At 35.2% G+C, this 21743-nt stretch overlaps 2 protein-coding genes across 3 annotated transcripts in view; both read left to right on the top strand.

Annotated features, from left to right (window-relative positions):
- LOC148940283 (uncharacterized) overlaps positions 1-21743 on the top strand; it is a 351557-nt gene that overhangs the window by 58971 nt on the left and 270843 nt on the right. The window lies entirely within an intron of this gene.
- LOC148940284 (uncharacterized) overlaps positions 1-21743 on the top strand; it is a 37294-nt gene that overhangs the window by 14268 nt on the left and 1283 nt on the right. The window contains exon 3 of the mRNA XM_089106271.1: positions 13065-13199. Coding sequence (XP_088962397.1) covers positions 13065-13199 — 135 coding nt within the window. The remainder of the gene's footprint in view (positions 1-13064; positions 13200-21743) is intronic.

Below are 21743 nucleotides of genomic sequence, written 5' to 3' on the forward strand. Positions count from 1 at the left end.
AGGGAGCAAACGCTGAGGCATTCCCCTTCCATACGTTCCTGACGATGGTATCATTATCAACACCTCGCTCTTTGCGCTAAAGATTGAATGTTGTCCCAATTCCTTAATAACGACTCCTGAAACACGAGGGTCGTTTAATCAGAACAATAAGAAGCTTTTTTAGAAGTACCAAAGAACTTTAGCGTGAAGAGCGAGGTGTTGGGAAGGGGGCAACCCCCTTATATACGTAATAAAATCTGTTCGTTTTAAGTTTTAATGCTGCTGCTTACTTTGAGTCGAAAAAAAAATAGTTTTTTTTATTTAATTCTCATAAAACGCAGCATGCTCTCTGTCTGCAATTATATACAACCTCGTGGCGGACGTCACGTGGCCTCTGTTATAAATTCTGAAACTCCCTTAATTTTATAAAAGATAAATTTTCTATGTCAGCCAAACTAGAAATGTTTTTCTTAGAGCTTCCCTTTCTTGTTTAAGAATGGGGGATCTTTTGTTCCATCAAAAAGAAAACTGAATTAAGAAGACTGATAATTAAAATCAATTTAAAGGCAGAATGTTCTCTTCCTATCATATCAGCTCAAGAAGCTTTCATATCACTATTTAATTATCTTCTTTTCAACAGCTATGACAGCCATAAGACAAAAGTGGATAATAGAATAAAGTCTAGGACTCTATATTACTTGATAGTTTATTAATAGGGGGGGGGGGCTAGATGGCTAAATGCGACCTTCTGGCGGATGCAAATCTGTTAACAAAAAAAGAGAGACCGTTGTTTTTTACTTTCGTATTGAAAAATGTGCTTTAATTCTATTGGCTTATTTTTGTTGCGTATTTTGATAAACCAGTTACATTATTCCTTATTTATGGAGACAGATAACCCGTCTTTTAAAAACAATGCCTATATATGCATGAAATATCATGATCTATGCTTAGAAATATGCATGATCTTCAAGCTTGGCACTAATTTACGCTGATAGAAAGAATGCCAAACATGATTGGTGCTTTTGTGTAAAGTTTTAAGTGAGTAAAACGAATGAAAAGATTTTGAGTCACTGCATTTTTTCAAATAAAGTCTCTGCTCCTCTATGTTGTTAACATAAGAATAAATAGTGCTGGTCTATGCGTAGAATTTAATTCGGGAGACTTTAACAATGGAGAAACTCTTGTGGGCAGGATGATTTTTGTGTAATTTTTACATTTGAATGGTGGGGAAGGAGGTAGACCTGATGACCTCCACCCTCAGGTAAGGCCTTCAGTCAGTATTCCTCAATGGAAAATAAGTTTAGCTTTTCTTGGCTATCAAAAGCTACTTTTTTTCCAAGAATTTTTGGCTTTGCTTGATCACCATGAAAAAAGCACACAGAAAAAAAGAAGAAGAAAGAACTACGTTGTTCTTGAGCATTTGATTGTGACAACAACAGGGGAGGGGGAGCAATGACACGCACCCTCTACCAGATAGTCAAAAGTTGTTCTGACTACAGTGGCGAAGGGGTGAAAATGCCCATCGGGAAGCTCAATTTTCGTGCGTGCCCCCACCCCAGATGTAAATTCTGAATCCGCCCTAGGAAGATAAGCGTGAAAAATTGTGCCCTTCTGATAGTTGGGAATAGTAGAGATGCCTCAGGAGGTCCCACGCGACACCCGTGCTGCCACCTACAACTTTTTTACAAAGTTTAATGAGGACAGGGTCAATGACCTCTTTCTCCAGGTGTGTTTTGGGCACGCGATAGAGTCATTAGGGAGAACACGTGGTTAATGGGGTCAATGTTATTGTTGTTGTTTTGGGCACACGATAGAGTCATTAGGGAGAACACATGGTTAATGGGGTCAATGTTGTTGTTTTGTTTTGGGCACGCTCTCAGCGAATGCCATGGTCAATGTTGTTGTTGTTTCCGGGCAAAGTTAATGACACTTCCTTCCTGTTGTTGTTCAAGGCAAATGTTATGAGTTTCCGGGAAACAGTTAGATCGCGTGTTTCCAATGTTTGTTGTTCGAGCCAAATGTTATGAGTTTCCGGGAAACAGTTAATTAATGTCTGACAGATGACGTCAAGTTAATTAATGTCTTTGGATTTCGAACAGAAATGTTTCCGAGGCAAAGTTTAGATCACACATGACAGATGATGTCACGATTGATTGAATTGTCTCCGGCGCGAAGTTTATTAATGTCTGGAGTTCTTCCAGAAGAATCGTTTCCGAGGCAAAGTTTAGATCTTAGCGATGAATTGTTTTACCGCGGGAATCAGGTTTCCAAATGATTGAAATGCGCCAGTGCAGGGATGCCAAACAAAAGGAACATGCTGAAATTCCGTTTAGGGATTATTTGGGCGAAACCTTTTTAGCTATTTTATGGAATTATTTCGGCGAAACAGTTAGAGACATTTTAAAATATGATTTTTGAAGAGATTTTAGAAGAGAATTTGAGGGTGAAACTCTGTGGTCGTTATAATACACAAGTTCCATTTGAACAGTGTTGTGAGGTCCTCTACCACAACCCCAAAGGGTTCCAATCCCCCTACCCCAACCCTAAAGGGTTCCAATCCCCCTACCTCAACCCCGAAGGAAGCCCCCGGTCCTCAAGGGTCCCCCCAAGCTCCCAAAGGGCCCCATACCCCCAAAGGCTCTCCCCGGGCCCCCAAAGGCCCTCCCCCGGTCCCCAAAGGTCCACTGGGCTCCCAAAGGACCATTCGACCCTCAAGGGCCCCCCAGCCCCCCAAAGGCCCGCCCCCGGTCCCCAAAGGTCCCCCGGACCCCCAAAGGCCCTCCCCGATCCTCAAAGACCCCCCAGGCTCCCAAAGGGCCCCCAAACCCCCAAAGACCCTCCCCCGGTCCCCAAAGGTCCACCGGGCTCCCAAAGGGCTCCCAGACCTCCAAAGACTCCTGAGCCCCACATTATAATACTTTTTTAAGGCTTTATTATATCTTTTCAGAACAAATTATTATTTTAGGGAATTATTTCGGCGAAACAGTTAGACATTTTAAAATAGGATTTTTGAAGAGATTTTAGAAGAGGATTTGAGGGTCAAACTCCGTGGTCGTTATAATGCACAAGTTCCATTGAACAGTGTCGTGAGGTCCTCTACCCCAACCCCAAAGGGTTCCGATCCCCCTACCCCAACCCCAAAGGAAGTCCCCGATCCTCAAAGGCCCCTCAAGCTCCCAAAGGACCACCCAGCCCTCAAGGACCCCACCCCCCACACCCTCAAAGGCCCTCCCTGGGCCCCGTCTTTCGTTGATGTGTGTTGTCTGAAACTTATGATTTGGGGTGTATGGGCTCCTATTTTTGACTTTTCTGAGTTGGATTTCTTAGTCTTTCATAGGTATGTGTGGTCTGAAACCTATGATTTGGAATGGCTGGTTTGCTATTTTTGACTTTTCTGAGCTAAAGTTTCTTAGCCTTTCGTTGGTGTGTGTTGTCCAAAACTTATGACTTGAGGTGTGTAATTTGCTATTTCCGACTTTTCATAACCAGATTTCTTAGTCATTGGTAGGTGTGTGGTGTCTGAAACCTATGATTTGGGATGTGTGGGTTGCTATTTTTGACTTTTCTGAGCTAGGTTTCTTAGCCATTCATAGGTGTGTGTTGTCTGAAACTTATGATTTGGGATTTGTAGTTAGCTTTTTGGACTTTTCAGAGCTAGGATTCTTAGTCTCTCATAGGTGTTTGGTGTCTGAAACTTCTAGAATGGGATGAATAGTTGACTATTTCAGGCTTTTATGAGCTAGGCTTCTTAGTCTTTCGTTGGTATATGTTGTCCGAAACTTACGATTTGGGATGGTTAATTTGCTATTTCCGGCTTTTCTGAGCTAGGTTTCTTAGCCTTTCGCTGGTATGTGTTGTCAGAAAATTATGATTTGGGATGTCTAGTTTGCTATTAGGACTTTTCAGAGCTAGGATTCTTAGTCCATCACAGATGTTTGTTGTCTGAAACCTCTAGTTTTGGATGAGTAGTTTGCTATTTTAGACTCTTATGAGCTAGGTTTCCTAGTATTTCGTAGGTGTATGTTGTCTGAAACGTATGATTTGAGGTGCGTAATTTGCTATTTCCGACTTTTCATAACAATTTCTTAGTCTTTCGTTGGTGTGTGTTGTCTGAAACCGATGATTTGGGATGGTTAGTTTGCTATTTTCGACTTTTCTGAGCTGGATTTCTTGGCCTTTCATAGGTGTGTGTTGACTGGAACCTATAGTTTAGGATGAGTGGTTTGCTATTTTTTGTCTTTTCTGAGCTAGATTTCTTAACCTTTCATAGGTTTGTGTTGTCTGAAACTTATGATTTGAGGTGTGTAATTTGCTAGTTGGACTTTTCAGAGCTAGGACTCTTAGTCTCTCATAGGAGTGTATTGACTGAAACCCATAGTTCGGGATGAGTGGTGTGCTATTTTTGACTTTTCTGAGCTAGATTTTATAACCTTTTATAGGTGTGTGTTGCCAGAAAACTTATGATTTGAGGTGTGTAATTTGCTATTTTTGACTTTTCTGAGCTAGGATTCTTAGTCTCTCATATACGTTTGTTGTCTGAAACTTCTAGTTTGGGATGAATAGTTTGCTATTTCAGGCTTTTCTGAGCTAAGGTTTCCTAGTATTTCATAGGTTTGTGCTGTCTGAAACTTATAATTTGGAATATGTAAATTACTCTTTAGGCATTTCTACGCTAGATGTCTTAGTCTTTTGCTGGTGTGTTTTGTCTGAAACCTTGGATTTGGTATGGGTAGATTGATATTTTCGACTATTCTGAGCTGGATCTCTTAGCCTGTCATGTGTGTGTGTTGTCTGAAACCTATGATTTGGGGTGCTTAATTTGCTTTTTGGACTTTTCAGAGCTAGGATTCTTAGTCCCTCATAGGTGTTTGTTGTCTGAAACTTCTAGTTTGGGATGAGTAGTTTGCTTTTTGGACTTTTCAGAGCTAGGATTCTTAGTATCTCGTAGGTGAATGTTGTCTGAAACTTATGAATTGGGATATGTAAATTACTATTTCGGGCTTTTCTAAGCTAGATTTCTTAGTCTTTCATAGGTGTGTGTTGTCTGAAACCTATGATTTGGGATGTGCGGGTTGCTATGTTTTGACTTCTGAGCTGGATTTCTTAGCCTTTCATAGGTGTTTGTTGTCTGAATCCTATGATTTGGGATGTGTGGCTTGCTATTTTTGACTTTTCTGAGCTAGATTTCATAGCCTTTCGTAGGTGTGTGTTGACTGAAACTTATTATTTGGGATGAGTGGTTTGCTATTTGGACTTTTCATAACCAGATTTCTTAGTCTTTCGTTGGTGTGTGTTGTCTGAAACCTATGATTTGGGATGCGTGACCTGCTATTTTTGACTTTCCTGATCTGCATTTCTTAGCCTTTCATAGGTGTGTGTTGACTGAAACCTTTAGTTTAGGATAAGTGGTTTGCTACTTTTCACCTGTCTGAGCTAGATTTCTTAGTCTTTCATAGGTGTGTGTTGTCTGAAACTTATGATTTGAGGTGTGTAATTTGCTTGCTGGAATTTTCGGAGCTAGGATTCTTAGTCTCCCATATGCTTCTTTTTGCTTAAACTTCTACTTTGAGATGAAGAATTTGCTTTTTCAGACTTTTCTCAGCTAAGGTTTTACAGTATTTCGTAAGTGAATGTTGTCCGAAACTTATGATTTGGGGTATTTAAAATACAGTTTTGGCTTTTCTACGCTAGATTTCTTAGTATTTCGTTGGTGTGTTCTGTCTGAAACCTATGATTTGGGATGGGTGGATTGCTATTTTTGACTTTTCTGAGCTGGATTTCTTAGCCTTTCATAGGTGTGTGTTGTCTGAAACCTATGATTTGGGATGGTTAATTTGCTATTTTTGACTTTTCTGGGCTAGGTTTCTTTGGCATTCGTAGGTGTGTGTTGTCAGGAAATTATGATTTGGGATGTTTAGTTTGCTATTTGGACTTTTCAGAGCTAGGATTCTTAGTCCATCATATGTATTTGTGGTCCGAAACTTCTAGTTTGGGACGAGTAGTATGCTATTTCAGGCTTTTCTGAGCTAAGGTTTCTCAGTATTTCGTAGGTATTTATTGTCTGAAACTTATGATTTGGGGTTTGTAATGTGCTATTTCCGACTTTTCATAGCCAGATTTCATAGTCTTTCATAGGTGTGTATTGTCTGAAACCTATGATTTGAGATGTGTGGATTGCTATTTTTAGACTTTTCTGAGCTGGATTTCTTAGCCTTTAATAGGTGTGTGTTGACTGAAACCTATGATTTGAGATGAGTGGTTTGCTATTTTTGAATTTTCTGAGCTATATTTCGTAGCCATTCATAGGTTTGCGTTGTCAGAAAATTATGATTTGGGAAGTGTAGCTTGCTTTTTGGACTTTTCAGAGCTAGGATTCTTAGTACCTCATAGGTGTTCGTTGTCTGAAACTTCTAGTTTGGGATGAGTAGTTGGCTATTTCAGGCTTTTCTGAGCTAATACTTCTTAGTATTTCGTAGGTGAATGTTGTCTGAAACTTATGAATTGGGATACGTAAATTACTATTTCGGGCTTTTCTAAGCTAGATTTCTTAGTCTTTTGTTGGTGTGTGTTGTCTGAAACCTATGATTAGGGATGTGTGGGTTGCTATTTTTTGAATTTTCCGAGCTGGATTTCTTAGCCTTTTATAGGTGTGTGTTGACTGAAACCTATGATTTGGGATGACTGGCTTGCTATTTTTGACCTTTCTGAGCTAGATTTCGTGGCCTTTCATAGGTGTGTGCTGTCAGAAAATTATGATTTGGGATTTGTAGTTTGCTTTTTTGGACTTTTCAGAGCTAGGATTCTTAGTTCCTCATAGGTGTTTGTTGTCTGAAACCTACAGTTTGGGATGAGTAGTTGGCTATTTCAGGCTTTTCTGAGCTAAGGTTTCTTAGTATTTTGTAGGTGTGTACTGTCTGAAACTTATGATTTGCGGTGTGTAATTTGCTATTTCCGACATGATCAATTCTATTTCTCCAAAATAATATAAAAAGTTTCCACTTCAGTTCAGATTTTTTCTCAAGGAGATGAAAAAATTTAAAGTTCTTTTCCAAATTTTTCAAAGAAGATAGAAAAGTTCAAGTTCTCCTCTGAATTTTACCAAAGAACAAAATTCAATTCTAATTTCTCCAGAGATAATAAAAAGCTTCCACTTCAGTTTTAAGCTCACCAAGACATAAAAAGTTTAAAGTTTAGTTCAAAATTTTCCGTAGAATATAGGAAAAGTTATAGTATGATTTGTGATTATTTTCCATGAAGATAAAAAGTTTCACTTTAATTCTAAATTTTCTTAAATTCAGTTCCGACTTTTCTCAAAGAGATGAAAAAATTTAAAATACTGTTCCAAATTATTCATAGAAGATAGAAAAGTTCAAGTTCTCTTTTGAATTTTACCAAAGAACACAATTCAATTCTAATTTCTCTAGAGAAAATAAGAATCTTTCACTTCAGTTTCAAGTTCACCAAGACATGAAAAATTTAAAGTTCACTTCTAATTTTTCCGTAGAAGATAGGAAAAGTTATGCTATGATTTGTGATTATTTTCCATGGAGATAAAAAATTTCACTTTAATTCTAAATTTTCTGAAATTCAATTCCGACCTTTCTCAAAGAGATAAAAAAATTTAAAGTTCTGTTCCAAATATTTTCTCGGAAGAAGAAAAGTTCAACTTCGATTCTGAATTTTCTCAATGAAAATGAAATAAGTTATTGATCAAATCTATTTTCCCAAAAGTAACATAAAAATTTCCACTCCAGTTAAGATTTTTTTTCTCAAGGAGACGAAGAAATTTCAAGTTCTGTTCCAAATTTTTCATAGAAGATATGAACAGTTATACTTTGATCATGAATATTCAAGTTCTATTCTGAATTTTACCAAAGAACACAATTCAATTCTAATTTCCCCAATAAAAAATTTAAAGTTCAGTTCTAAATTTTTCCGTAGAAGATAGGAAAAGTTATATTATAATTGTGATTATTTTCCATGAAGATAAAAAGTTTCACTAATTATAAATTTTCTTAAATTCAATTCCGACCTTTCTCAAAGAGATAAAAAAATTTAAATTTCTTTTCCAAATATTTTCTCGTAGGAAGAAAAGTTCAATTTTGATTCTGAATTTTCTCAATTAAAATTAAATGAGTTACTGATCAAATCTTTTTTCCTACAGTGACACAAAAATTCCCACTTCAGTTAAGATTTTTTCTCAAGGATATGAAGACCTTTATAGTTCTATTCCAAAATTTTTCATATCAGATAAGGAAAGTTATACTTTGAGCGTAAATATTCAAGTTATATTCTGAATTTTATCAAAGAACACAATTCAATTCTAATTTCTCCATTAAAAAGTTTTAAGTTTAGTTGTAATTTTTTTGGCAGAAGATATGAAAAGTTATATTATGATTGTGATTATTTTCCGTGAAGATAAAAAGTTTCACTTTAATTATAAATTTTCTTAAATTCAGTTCCGACTTTTTCTCAAAGGGATGAAAAAATTTAAAGTTCTGTTCCAAATTTTTCATAGAAGATAGGAAAAGTTATACTTTGATTGTGAATATTCTTCAGGAAGATATGGAGCTCCACTTTAATTCTGGCTCCAATTTAATTCTGTGTTTTCTTAAAGAACTGCAAAATGTACAAGTTCTCTTCTGAATTTTCTTAGAGAAGAGAAAAAAAGTTAGCTCAATTCTGAAGTTTACCAATGAAAATGAATAAGCTTTCATTTCAGTTCCTAATTTCTCAAAGACATAAAAAATTTAAAGTTCAATTCTAAATTTTTCCATAGAAGATAGGAATGGCTATACTATGGTTGTGATTATTTACCATGAAGATAAAAAGTTTCACTTTATTTCTAATTTTTCTAAGTTTTAATTATATCGACAAGCATTCCCCGAGAAAATATCTTCCTTTGAATAGACAGCTCTTGAAAATCGTCATCTAGAATCAAACGTTTTTCCATAAGAACTAGATTCCCCATGATTCGCTCTTTCTCGAATCTATCCATTTTTTAGAGTCCTAACTCTCTCACAACCAACTTCAGACTAACCAGAATTTTTTCTACTCAAAAAATATACGCTAGTCTACTGTAGGAAAAAAAAAATACCATTGATTTAGAAAAAATTTTATTGAACATAATTACAATAATAATCACTAATGCATTTTGTTCTCATCAATATATTTCGATAGGACATCTAATGCTGACAGAAGTTTATTTATATGGAGAATATTCACTTTTCCAGCAAAACATAGCTGCTCCTCCTGTTTAAATTTTCTTAATGATATAATGTATCTAGCATACATAGTGTCCCATTCAAGACATAGTCAACAACCAGCGGTTATTTCCACAGCCACATTGGGTACTCGTTTATCGTTGCTGCTGTTGTCGGCTCCATCATTAATCTCCAATAATGTAAATGCACCACTCATTTTTCTCTACTAATATCTTCTCAAATAAACTATTCTCTTTGAATTCAATTCTCTTACTAATATGAATTGTAAAGAAAACTATTGCTTTTATTCAAATCCCAATCACCAATCAAGTTATACCCACTCTCTTTGAAAAGGTGTATATGCCCTGTAGAAATGTTTACCTATATGTCTCGTAGAAGTATAAAGCCATGTGAGAGGATACTCACTCTCTTTGAAAAGGTGTATACGTCTCGGCAAATAACGTTGAAATTGCTATATCTCTTGTAGAAATGGAACTTACTACTCTACTGATAATTACTTTTTTTAGTATTATTTCAACAATATAAAGCAAACATAGGCATTGCTAAATATGCAGTGAATAATAGAATGTATAATTATGAGTAATGAAAAAAAAAGAAAAGGTTATGAAACTAAGCATTGTTATTTGCAAAATAGCCATATATATATATATATATATATATATATATATATATATATATATATATATATATATATATATATATATATATATATATATATATATATATATATATATATATAGATATATATATATATATATATATATGTATATATATATATATATATATATATATATATATATATATATATATATATATATATATATATATATATATATATATATATATATATATATATATATATATATATATATATATATATATATATATATATATATATATATATATATATATAATTTCCAGATACCCTATTTCAAACAGTTCGTGGTAACAAACTGTAAGTAAGGATCGACCCGGCTCAATGGTAACCGAGGGCTGTCCCCTCCTCAATGCCTCGCTCTTCACGCTAAAGTTTTACTCAGTCTCACTATTTTATTTTTTAAAACAATAAAAAACTTTAGTGTAAAGAGTGAGGCGTTGAGGAAGGGGACAGCCCTTTCACTATACGGAATAATTTCTGTTCGTTTCAAGTTTTAATGTCGCTCCTTACTTTCAGTTTAAAAAACTTGTTTTTTTTATTTAATTCTATACAGAAGCCAATGTATTATTTCTCAGGTTATTGCAAGACAATAAAAAACAGTTGCCCATGAATTAGGCCCATTTATATATATATATATATATATATATATATATATATTATATATATATATATATATATATATATATATATATGTATATATAAAATAATATTTAAAGGGATTGGTGTGTATTTAATGCGGGGGTTTATTTGTGGTTTAGTTATGTATTTATATGTTTGATGTTCTCTGTTTTATTTATTTTTGCTTAGTTTGCTATTGTCATTATTCCGTCAGTGCTCGGTCTTTTTTTTTTTTTTTTTTTTTTTTTTTTTTTTTTTTTTTTATGGTGGTTTTCCAATATAAGCTACATATAAATTAGCATGCAAGATAGACACAGAACCAATTTTCCCTTCTTTTCCCAGGACATGACTATAAAAAAAAAATGAAAAGAAGTCCCTCAACTCAATTATCGAACAAACTTTATGCTTATCATTCTTTACGTTTTTATTCACTACTTTATTCCACACCAAAGCTTGTCAGGTTAATCTAATTTCTTGTCTCAAAGTTTTCGCGTTTCCCCTCAATTTGTGTTGCTCAGAACTCATGAACTATCTGTACGGGCGTTTCCAAATATTTTTTCCTGTGTATCTGGAATTTTCAAGAGGTTTATTTATTTTTTTTAATGCAACATGGAGAGTCAAGTGTTTCCCTCCTTTCTGTAAATAGTTTGGTATTTTGGAATCGTAAAACCTAACCTGGTTGTCTGTGTTTGATGTTTTAATTTGTCAGAGGAATTCAAATAGAAGCGAATGGCTGCCACAAAATAATGATGAGAGACCGTTTTTGTTTTGACACTTAAAAAGGCTTTTATTTTCTTTCTGAATAGTTTCGTGTCTGCTACTATGCATCTTTTTTAGCGTGATCTTTTTTTGCTGTATTTTGTTTTGGTACTGGTGCATTATATCTAAACCAGCGCTCTAGACTATACAAGGAAACGGGTATTTGCTAGATAAATTGATGGCAAAGCGTGGTTTCTCATTGAATTTACAATATTTAAACATTTCTACTCTTGGGTTTAGGGGGGAAGGTACCTAGGTTAGGTAAATTTGTTTCTAAACTATTATATATTCATCCTATTTTATTTCATTAGCATAAACCAAACTTGACTTCTTTCGTGTATAGCGCTGGTTTAGTTTATAATGCACAAGTACCTTTTTTAAATTGTCAAAGACAATTTCTATGAATATTGAACAATATTAGAGGCCGGTGTTTCTAAAATCATGCAAAAATATTTTTTTTTTTTTTTTTTTTATAAGAAAATCAGATATCAAATCAGGAAGACAGCTTTCAACATTTTTAAGAATGTAAATGGTGGGTTAGGATGGGGGACTAATTTTCAGTGTATGCTACATTTAGACCTGGTGACAAAAATAATTTGATCGCTATAATGCTGAACCAATTTTTAATTTTTTGAAATTATTAAAAGATTTTCCTGAAATTTTGCCAAGGCTAACTTGTCCAAAATAATTTTGCTTTTATTTAGCACAATTTCTTTAGGTCTGCCGATGAATTCCCCTGAAAAAATTGTATACTTGTGCTTCTTTGGTCTTAAAATTTGGGCGGGGGGGGAGAGGTTGAGACTGAAAGTACACAAATTATGTTTTGCCAGAGAAATCTTCATGTTAATTTCAAGTTTAACTCTTAAGAAAGATTTTTCTACCATTGGGTATGAGCCCAGTAGATTGTGCTAGCTTACCCTTTAATATAACTTGAACACGAAGCCCCCCCCCCCTAGAACGCTTCAGGTATGAAGGGTTCTAATGGGTGGAAGCTTTTCCCAGAGGTGGGAAACAGGGAGTTCATTTTACTTGTGTTTCAGATAGGGCCTATTTAATATTTTGTCTTTTTTTGTTTTTTTTTCTGGACTTTTATTTGTTATTTTTTGTTCTAATTGCATTAAAGACAGTTGAGCTGAGGTCTCGAATGAAATATTTGCAATTTCTTGCTTTTTGTCACTAGCAATGATGAACTCGTTTCTTTTCTTCTTTTTTCTAAGTTTCCTTGTTTCCCCAGGGGGATGGGGCAGCTACCTCCAATCCTCTTCCACTTTAGCCTTTGCTAGTATGCGTATATGTATGTCTGTATGTACTTCCAAAAAAAAGCCATCGGGCCATAAGAAAAACACAAACAAAACAAAAACAGAACATAAACATTACGAAACCAACAAAAAAACACAAATAAATAAAAAAAACACAAATAAATTAAAAAGAAAAAATGTACTTATATATGAATCTTCACGAAAATATTTATAAAGGGATACATCTTTCGCGATGTATCAGCCCTTTGTCAACTTAGCCAATTTCCTTGAAGTCATTTTTACTCGTGATCCTACAATCCCTTCCACCCACCTTCTATCTGCCAACACTAACTAAAAACACTCATTTCTCAGATCCACCAATTCCTTACAATTCCCCAAAAAATGAAAAACATCCTCATCATCTTTCCCACGCATCAGACAAGGAACCGGGTTAACACTATGACCCCTAAAATTCCTCTCCCTTTCCCCATGTTCCTGTTCCTCGAGTTGTTGGATTTACTGTCCTATTGAAAAGTAATTGACTCAAAAGTATAGATTTGGGTTTAATATATTTCTTTCATTATTCAGTTTTATGTCAACAACGGTGCTTTCAAGAGCGGCCCCAAAATACCAGTGTCAAAGAAGGTGAAAAGGTAGTACTAAGATATAAAAGTGCAAATCATCAAAGCCGAGTTCAGTGGGTAAAAAATGGATTTGCTCTTGGTAAGTTCTTCTTTCTTTTCCTTTTGTTAGGCACGAAGGTTTGTAGAAATACAATCTCATTGTTAAAAAAAAACTTAAGCAACCATAAAAAAAAACTTAAAAAAAGAACTTAAGTTAGAAAGAACTTAGGTTAGAAAAAAAGCTTAAGCAACCATACATATCTAAAAAAATGAAAAATCGGGAATTCAATTTTTAACGAAAAAAGACTTCTGTATTCAGTTATACAGTTTCTGGTAGTAGCGGGTGTCAAATTCAATAAATGTAAAGAATAAGCAAAAACAAACAACCCCAACCAATGAAGAACTTCTAAAACTTACAGTCCTTGCCCCGGGGCTGTTGGGGGGTCATGTCAACCCTGGAGGTGAAGTTTTTTGACCTTTGGGGAATTTTGACAAACTACTTATCTCACAATTATAATCGGATGTCTTTGGGACAAACGGGGCTTGGGAGGGGGGGTCTTTTTCCCCAATCACTTTCGACCCCCCAACACACTATTACATTCATTACGATTCTGATTACTCCGACGTGATTCCTTTTCCTTACAGGCAATACGAATTTATCAAGAAGTCTTATTTCCGTTTCTGTTGTCTTTTTTACCCTTTATTTAAATAAAATTATCAATTTGGCCAATCATTGACGCCCTTGTCACACGTCATTCATTCATTGGTTTTTGGCAGTAGCGGGGGTCATATTTAATAAAGGTAAAGAATAAACAGAACAAGCTAAAACAAATATGGCAGTTTTTTTTTAAGAAGACTTAGCTTTCCTCTGAAAGTGTAGTTCAAAGAGAAAACTCTCAACGCCATCTAGCTTTTGGTGACACTTGGCATTTTTTTTCAGTGTAATTGTAATGATAATTAGTTTAATTAGTATAGTTGGTAAAATTAATCTAGTAATACGTGTCTGATCTCAGTTCTTGACAGAAAAATTATTACAGAGCTTGAACAAATGCCATGTGTCCCCAAACGCTAGATGGCGTTGGTGCTGTTTTTGCCAATACTAGCGCCGGTTTCCACTCTTATACCCATACTCTTTGATGTGGTTGTCTTTGGGAATCAACAGATTATTAATGTTTGAACTTTTGCGGATGGAGAGCGTTGTCAAATTCATCTAACTTAATTTCGCTCATATTTTTTCATGGTCAGACGTTGCAACACTGATGAAAATGCGGTACTGCCCCAAAAATCTCTGTACATTTAAAACAATCAAACTATAAAATTGCGGTTTTCATTAATGAATAGACCCAAGATTGGTCCAAAGGGCTAAAAATATTTTAGTTTTGATGTCATCGATATTTTAAGGCTAACAATGATGGTTTATTCTTGTGTAAAGAGACTTGAAAGTCTGAAGACTCCTTCCAAAGTATTGCTACAAACTACTGAAGGTATGTTTAAAAAAAGGTAAAGAATACGGCACTGGACTTTACAGTCCCTACCGGCAGTGCTGATCTTCGTTTCTTGGCCCTTCAGTCAGGAAGTGCAATGGGGGTTGGGGACGAACCATCCTTTGCTTTTGCACACCCTTCCTGTTTACTTTCCCCAGATTTCTCCACTTACCCATTTAGAGCTGGGTAGACTCTGGCTGAGCTTACAGAGTCACACCACTGACCCTCTCCCAAACCAAATAATTTTATACACTAGGATTCGAACCCTCGCCCTTTCGGCCAAAGAATCCTAAATCAAGCGTACCAATCCACTCGGCTAGGTCATGAAAAACCCAAATTTATTACATATAGCATGTCTCACTGGTAGGAAGGAGATGGACCCTGAAGTCACCTGCGTTGGTAGTTGTAATATCTTTCAAGGGAGCTGTTATGGTGCATTCTCACCAAGTCGTGGAACCTTTTATACACTAGCGTAACTTGAGATTTAACATGGTGTTAAGTCCAATTCACACGGATGCCTAGCAAGACAACAATACCTTGGCGTAATCAATATATACCAATTAGAATTTCCATCTGCTCTATGAGAAGCCCTGATTGATTCAATGAGATGATGGCTAGAAATTAATGTCGAAGTAAGTATATGTGTGAACGGGGGTCTCTGGAATCTTATGGGGGAAATGTTGTCCATAAAGTAGGCAGTGCCAAGTGTTGTCTAGCTACACATAGTATGTTATGCAAGCTTTTATTACTTTTAAGTCAACATAGTAGCTGCAAAATGGAACTCCTGAGTGAGCAGTTAATAAATTTATAAAAAAAGCTTATAAACTTTTTGTAAAAGCTAATAAATTAATAAACAAGCTAATAAAATGCCTTTCACGCTTGATTAGGGTTTAAATCTCCATTTTTCATTCCGTATTTTTAGTATATGGTTAGTTTGATTATGATGATTGTGTTAATTTTAGACGATGATGATGATCCTTTCATAGATTTTTTGCATTAATGAAGCATTTATGCGTGCATTGTTATAATTAACGTAATGTAACCTTAACCATCTATCAGAGCAAATTACCTACGTAGTGGGAAAGGTGCTTTATACAACAAATTTTTTTTTTGAAACTATGAAAGGGTTTTGGGTCCTTTTATTATGCAGGGCCGTATCCAGGATTTTCTTTGAGGAGGTTTTTTTTGGGAGGGTGCAAAAAAATTAAAAAATGCATGAACAATTTTGCTTATATGCATTTTGTTACGTTTTTACGTGTAGGACAAACATTTTGGGAGGTTCAAACACCCCTACCTCTCTGAATGTGACCTGTGTATTATGTGACATTTTTTTTTATGTAATTAAGATTTATAGGCCGTCCTTTGAACTCAACACCTTCCGTCGATTGGATGTCTTTGTTCTCGGCCATTACAGCTACCTTTTTGGATTCTCAAGTTATAAAAAGGTTATATTTCCAAAATGTGTTCTATCCCCATCTCTGGATCTGGCGTTCAAACGATTCTAATTTAGACCATGTAGCATAAACATATTTTTTCCACCTCTCGAATGCTATCCATAGTAATAGAAAAAAAAATCCGAGAAGAATTTTCGGTTTTTTTGTCCACTCCTGAAAAATTTATGTCGTGTAACATATCACTTTTTAAATCACCGTAGACGTATTTGGGAGTAGTTTAATTTTTGAAATTTTACGCCAAATTAAAATAGCAAAAACGTAGTATCGGTGTCTGAGGATGTCTTAAAAGCGGAAAGTAAAGTTGTATATTTGTGTTGGCAATACGTGGAATTACGTAGCATCTACCTTTGACTTCTGCGGTTCAACACTTTCTCAACTGGAGAATATGCTGGAGGAAAAAGTCCACAAGTCCATGAGAACGACTTTTTACTTCTTTGGTTTACCAGTATCTTTCTGGTAAATCCAGGAAACCGGAAAAAGGGACTTGATTGAGAATTCATGAGGGAACAGTTTTAAGGTTTCGTTGTCCTTAAATTTTTAAAGGCATTTTCATGTGTTTGAGACTCAAAGTTAGGTGTACTACTTTTATTGTGAATATAAAACGAGCAAAATCCGATATGGTACATTCGCAGAAATATGTAGGGGGGGGGGGCAGTAACAATAAAAAAACATTGTATTTGATAATCTGAATAAAAAGCCTAAGAAATTCTTGACAATTCTGGATTTCAGGGGAGGCAAGGTGCTAGAACCCCTCCACCTTGCATTATGCATGAAAGAGAGAGAGAGAGAGAGAGAGAGAGAGAGAGAGAGAGAGAGAGAGAGAGAGAGAGAGAGAGAGAGAGAGAGAGAGAGAGAGAGAGAGAGAGAGAGAGAGAGAGAGAGAGAGAGAGAGAGAGAGAGAGAGAGAGAGAGAGAGAGAGAGAGAGAGAGAGAGAGAGAGAGAGAGAGAGAGAGAGAGAGAGAGAGAGAGAGAGAGAGAGAGAGAGAGAGAGAGAGAGAGAGAGAGAGAGAGAGAGAGAGAGAGAGAGAGAGAGAGAGAGAGAGAGAGAGAGAGAGAGAGAGAGAGAGAGATATATATATATATATATATATATATATATATATATATATATATATATATATATATATATATATATATATATATATATATATATATATATATATATATATATATATATATATATATATATATATATATATATATATATATATATATATATATATATTACCGAACCCATAGGGGTCCTCCTTGCTCATCTGGGCACATAGCACCGACTAGTTTTATAAACGCCCCGTATTATATGCTGCGGGCGAGGACATCTCCTCCCCACTGAAGTTGTAGCGATGGGAGCACTGCGTAGATCAGCGATCACGTGCCTTGATGTTTCCCGGTCTCCTCAATCCACTCTCACACGTGACTGCCAATGTTGAACCTGTACAGATTGAGTCCTTCCATCCGAAGGCTGATGTCAAGATAATACATCTTCTTCAATCATCAGTAATAAGCGGCTGGCCGCCTTCAGACCCCAATGTTGTCCAACTTTGTCACCAACGATATTCACCTTTTGCCTCAAACAAATATTTTCGAAAGCTGTGAGTCTTTTCTCTGTCCCAACATCTAGTTTCCAGCACTCACTGGCATACATAGCAAGGACAAAACGTTGCTATTAACAAGTCACTTAAGTGCCAGTGACTACTTCTTTGATTTCCATACTGGCTTAAGTTTGTTGAAAGCAGCGTTTGCCATGCCAATTCTTCTCTTGACCTCATTTTGCACCTCTCCTGTGTAATCGACCCAGCTTCCTAGGTACTTAAATTCATGGACTTGCCATTTGATTTAGTCTTGTCTATGTTATGCCGACTTTCTCCGCTTTAAAGATTACTTTGCAAAGGAGCTCCGGGAGTCGCTGCTTTTTCCTTTACAGAAATGCCGCATCATCCGCAAAGTCGAGTTCTGGGAGGATTTTATTTCCGACTGTTACTCCAAAGCCAGTCGCTTTTCGCAACACATATTTCATTAAAATGACAAATAAAAATGGTGATAAAACGCATCCCTGTCGTGTCCTGACATAATTTTGAAGTATCTAGTTGTTCCGTTCTCTGTCTTTACGCAACATTCCACATTATCAAACTTATTATTTTCTTGGGGACACCATAATACTGTAGAATTTCCCAGAGTGTGTAATGGTCCACCGAATTGAAGGCCTTTTCAAAATCAATGAAGAGCATATATATCTTGTTGGATCAGTCATTTGCTTCTCCTATCAGAGTCCTGCGCATATGAGGTCTGAACAAGATCTACCTGTACGAAAGCCATGGTGCTCTTCTCTCAGATATATATCGATATAAGTATTATAAGCGCTACGACCTCACTTACACTACTGATATTAGGTTTACATCTCGCCAGTTATCGCAGATATAACAAAATTATGGAAACTACGACAAAGAATCATGGAAAACCGGCTGCCCAGAACGCATTATATTAAATACTTAACCTAACATAACCAAAATACCAACTCTTTATTAAATGTTTGATGAAAATATACCTGCAACGTAGTTTTTCCACTGACTCTAAGCTAATTGTCTCCGAATACAGACGACTAAACTGGTTTTTCTCAGATCTAACAGATCTACTCAGATCAAGAACTGGAGGGGGTTACTATAATACATAAGTACCAACCGAAAAATTTCTTGAGCCCTGAATATTTAGAACATATATTTAGTAGGATGTCCAAGCGTTTGATTTCTGTGTAGTTGCTAGCAAAACTCCAGAGGGTACCGAACCCTGGTTGAAAGGGCCTGTAGTGTACAATTCCATGAGGTTTCTTCAACAGACTCTATTGAATTTTTTTTTAATCTTTAAACAAACCTACCCCGTAGATGTCTTTCATACACTCGGACTAACAACAATCTTGACTCAATTATGGTACTGGATAAAGCAAGACCCTTTTAGCTACTCCTTCACCAGATTGGTATGACGTCCTGTTGGTCAACTGAAGAATTGGCTGGCAACTTTCAAAACCACTTCAGTACCACTTTTAGATTTCGAAAAATAGCAACTACAAAATACAATGTGAAAATACAAAATAAATACCGGGTTTGGTCGATTGGCTGGGTCAGTTTAATACCATCTTTAATTGTAGAGCAAAATCCGTGTAAGTCTACCTTGATTTCTTTTTTCGAGTATACCAGTTGTTAGCTCTAAGGAGAATTGAGATAAAAAAAATTACTTGAAAGAGAGAGAGAGAGAGAGAGAGAGAGAGAGAGAGAGAGAGAGAGAGAGAGAGAGAGAGAGAGAGAGAGAGAGAGAGAGAGAGAGGGAGAGAGAGAGAGAGAGAGAAAAAAAAACCAACAAAGATATACTTTCAATCAGACACACCGTACACACACGTACTAACTTATTGAAGGGGAGGGGCATCATAGACTTTGGCAGGAGAGGGGATAAAAAGGTATGAATTATATGAAAAACATAAGAAATTATAGGAACAATTATGAAAAACGTGCGAGAGGTAATGGTTCAATTCAAAACATTAGAACATTATTTTTCCCTTTTTTCTTTCTTCACCTGTTCAAAATTTGCTATTGCTACTCCTAATATGAGGCAATATTCTTCAAAAATTTTTGAAAAGATAATTACTATTTTTAGTATTATATCAACAATATAAACCAAACATAGGCATTGTTAAATCGGCTCTGAATCATAGATTGTATTTTTATGAGTAATGAAAAAAAGGATAGGTTATGAAACTAAGCCATTGTTAATTTACCCAAAATAGCCATATTTAGCCATTGTTAATATGTAACGTTTACAAGAGACACTGTAAAAATATATATATATATATATATATATATATATAATATATATATATATATATATATATATATATATATATATATATATATATATATATATATATATATATATATATATATATATATATATATATATCCTTCTTACTTTGAAGGACTAAAAAGTCAAATACTTGTCCAAATTTGTTTCTGTTTTAAGCTTGATTTTCATATTCAATCTAAGCATTACTCGCTTTAAGATCTATTTATTCATTTATATTATTACTTGTTGTATGTTTTTTGCTGCGATTGCGTTTTCATTTAATTTCTGTTCGTTTTGGGTTTCATTTATTCTTTAATAGTAATTTCTGGTCGTTTTGAGTTTGAATTTTAACAGGTATTCGGTATCAACTGGAGCTTAAGTTTAATATGGCCTTACTTTGAAAACTTATTTCTTTAAGTTTTTTTTTTAATTAATTAGAATAAATAACCGAGTCAAACTCAAAACGAGCAAAAAATAACATGAGCAGTGCGGACAAACGCCCATGCTCTCTCTGGACCAGAACATAATTTGCACTTTACAGAAAAAAATATATTTTAAATGTTTTTTCTTTTTTGACTTTAATAAATGAAAAAAAATCTTGAAACTTTATGAATTAAAATCAGGATATGTCTATTAAACTGACACAATCCACGTTCATCTTTTTTTTAAGAATAAAGTGTCAAATTGCTAATGACTGCTGTTAAAAACTGAAGCATTTTTCTCATTGGTTGTGACTCAAAAGTCAAATACTTGTCCAAAATTCCAAATATTCGCTGTTTTTTTTCGGGGAGGATCCAGGAGTAGGCGGGCTGTGCCCCAATATTTTCTGGGCCTTTTCTTTTTTTTCTCTTTTACTCTTTTTTAATTTAAACTTGTCAATTTGGTCTCATTTCTTGGCGCCCTTATCACATTGTCCCCCCCCCCCATGATTTTGTTCTAGATCCGCCTTTTGGTTTTTTACCGATGCTGAAAAAAACAGCTTAATTGCGATTGCCACACACCGCGACGGCGAGATACATATAGGAGAGACGACTATAAGCTATTATTTATATTTAAGGTTGACGTAGACGAGGAAAACGTGCGCGCACGTAACCTCGTCTAAATTAACATTAAAAATGAAATAAAGCTATGTCGACTTTGCATGTCTCTCTCACTATGTATGCGCCGTCACGGTGTGTAACCAATCACCAATAACCAATCAAATTATCGTATATTGAGCAACCTCCTCTGTCTCTGATTGGCCCCTAAAAAATGGGTGTTGTCTAAAAAAACAGTCTGGTTGAAAACATGGAGTTGAAACAAACTTGTGTGGGGAATTCAAGAATGAGTTTTTTACTTACTTAGAATTTTGTCATAACTTCTTGAATGAAATGTCTTTGTGTATCCAGGAGGTGAAATCAATAAAGAGTTTGTTACTTACTTTCCTTTTTTTATAATTTCTTGAATCAAATATCCGTATTATGTATCCAAGAGGGGACTTCAAGAAAGAGATTGATACTTACCTGGAATTTTCTCATAATTTCTTGAATGAAATTTCCATATCGTATTGCATATCCAAGAGGGGACTTCAAGAAAGAGATTGTTACTTACTTAGAATTCTCTCATAATTTATTAAATGAAATTTCCGCATTGGGTATCCAAGAGGTGTATTCAAGAAAGAGTTTGTTACTTACTTACAATTTTTTTTATAATTTCTTGAATGAAATATCTGTATTGTGCATCCAGGAGGAGAATTCAAGAAACAGTTTGCTACTTACTTACAATTTTTTCATAATTTCTCGATTGAAATTGCTGTATTTTCTGTCCAGGAAGCGAGTTCCAGAAAGAGTTTGTTTGCAATGTTATTCATAGTTTCCTGAATTAAAATTCTGTAT

Source organism: Artemia sp. Qi Xiang Cuo, chromosome 20 (genome assembly GCF_049724085.1).
Source record: "Artemia sp. Qi Xiang Cuo chromosome 20, ASM4972408v1, whole genome shotgun sequence".
NCBI lineage: Eukaryota > Metazoa > Arthropoda > Branchiopoda > Anostraca > Artemiidae > Artemia > Artemia sp. Qi Xiang Cuo.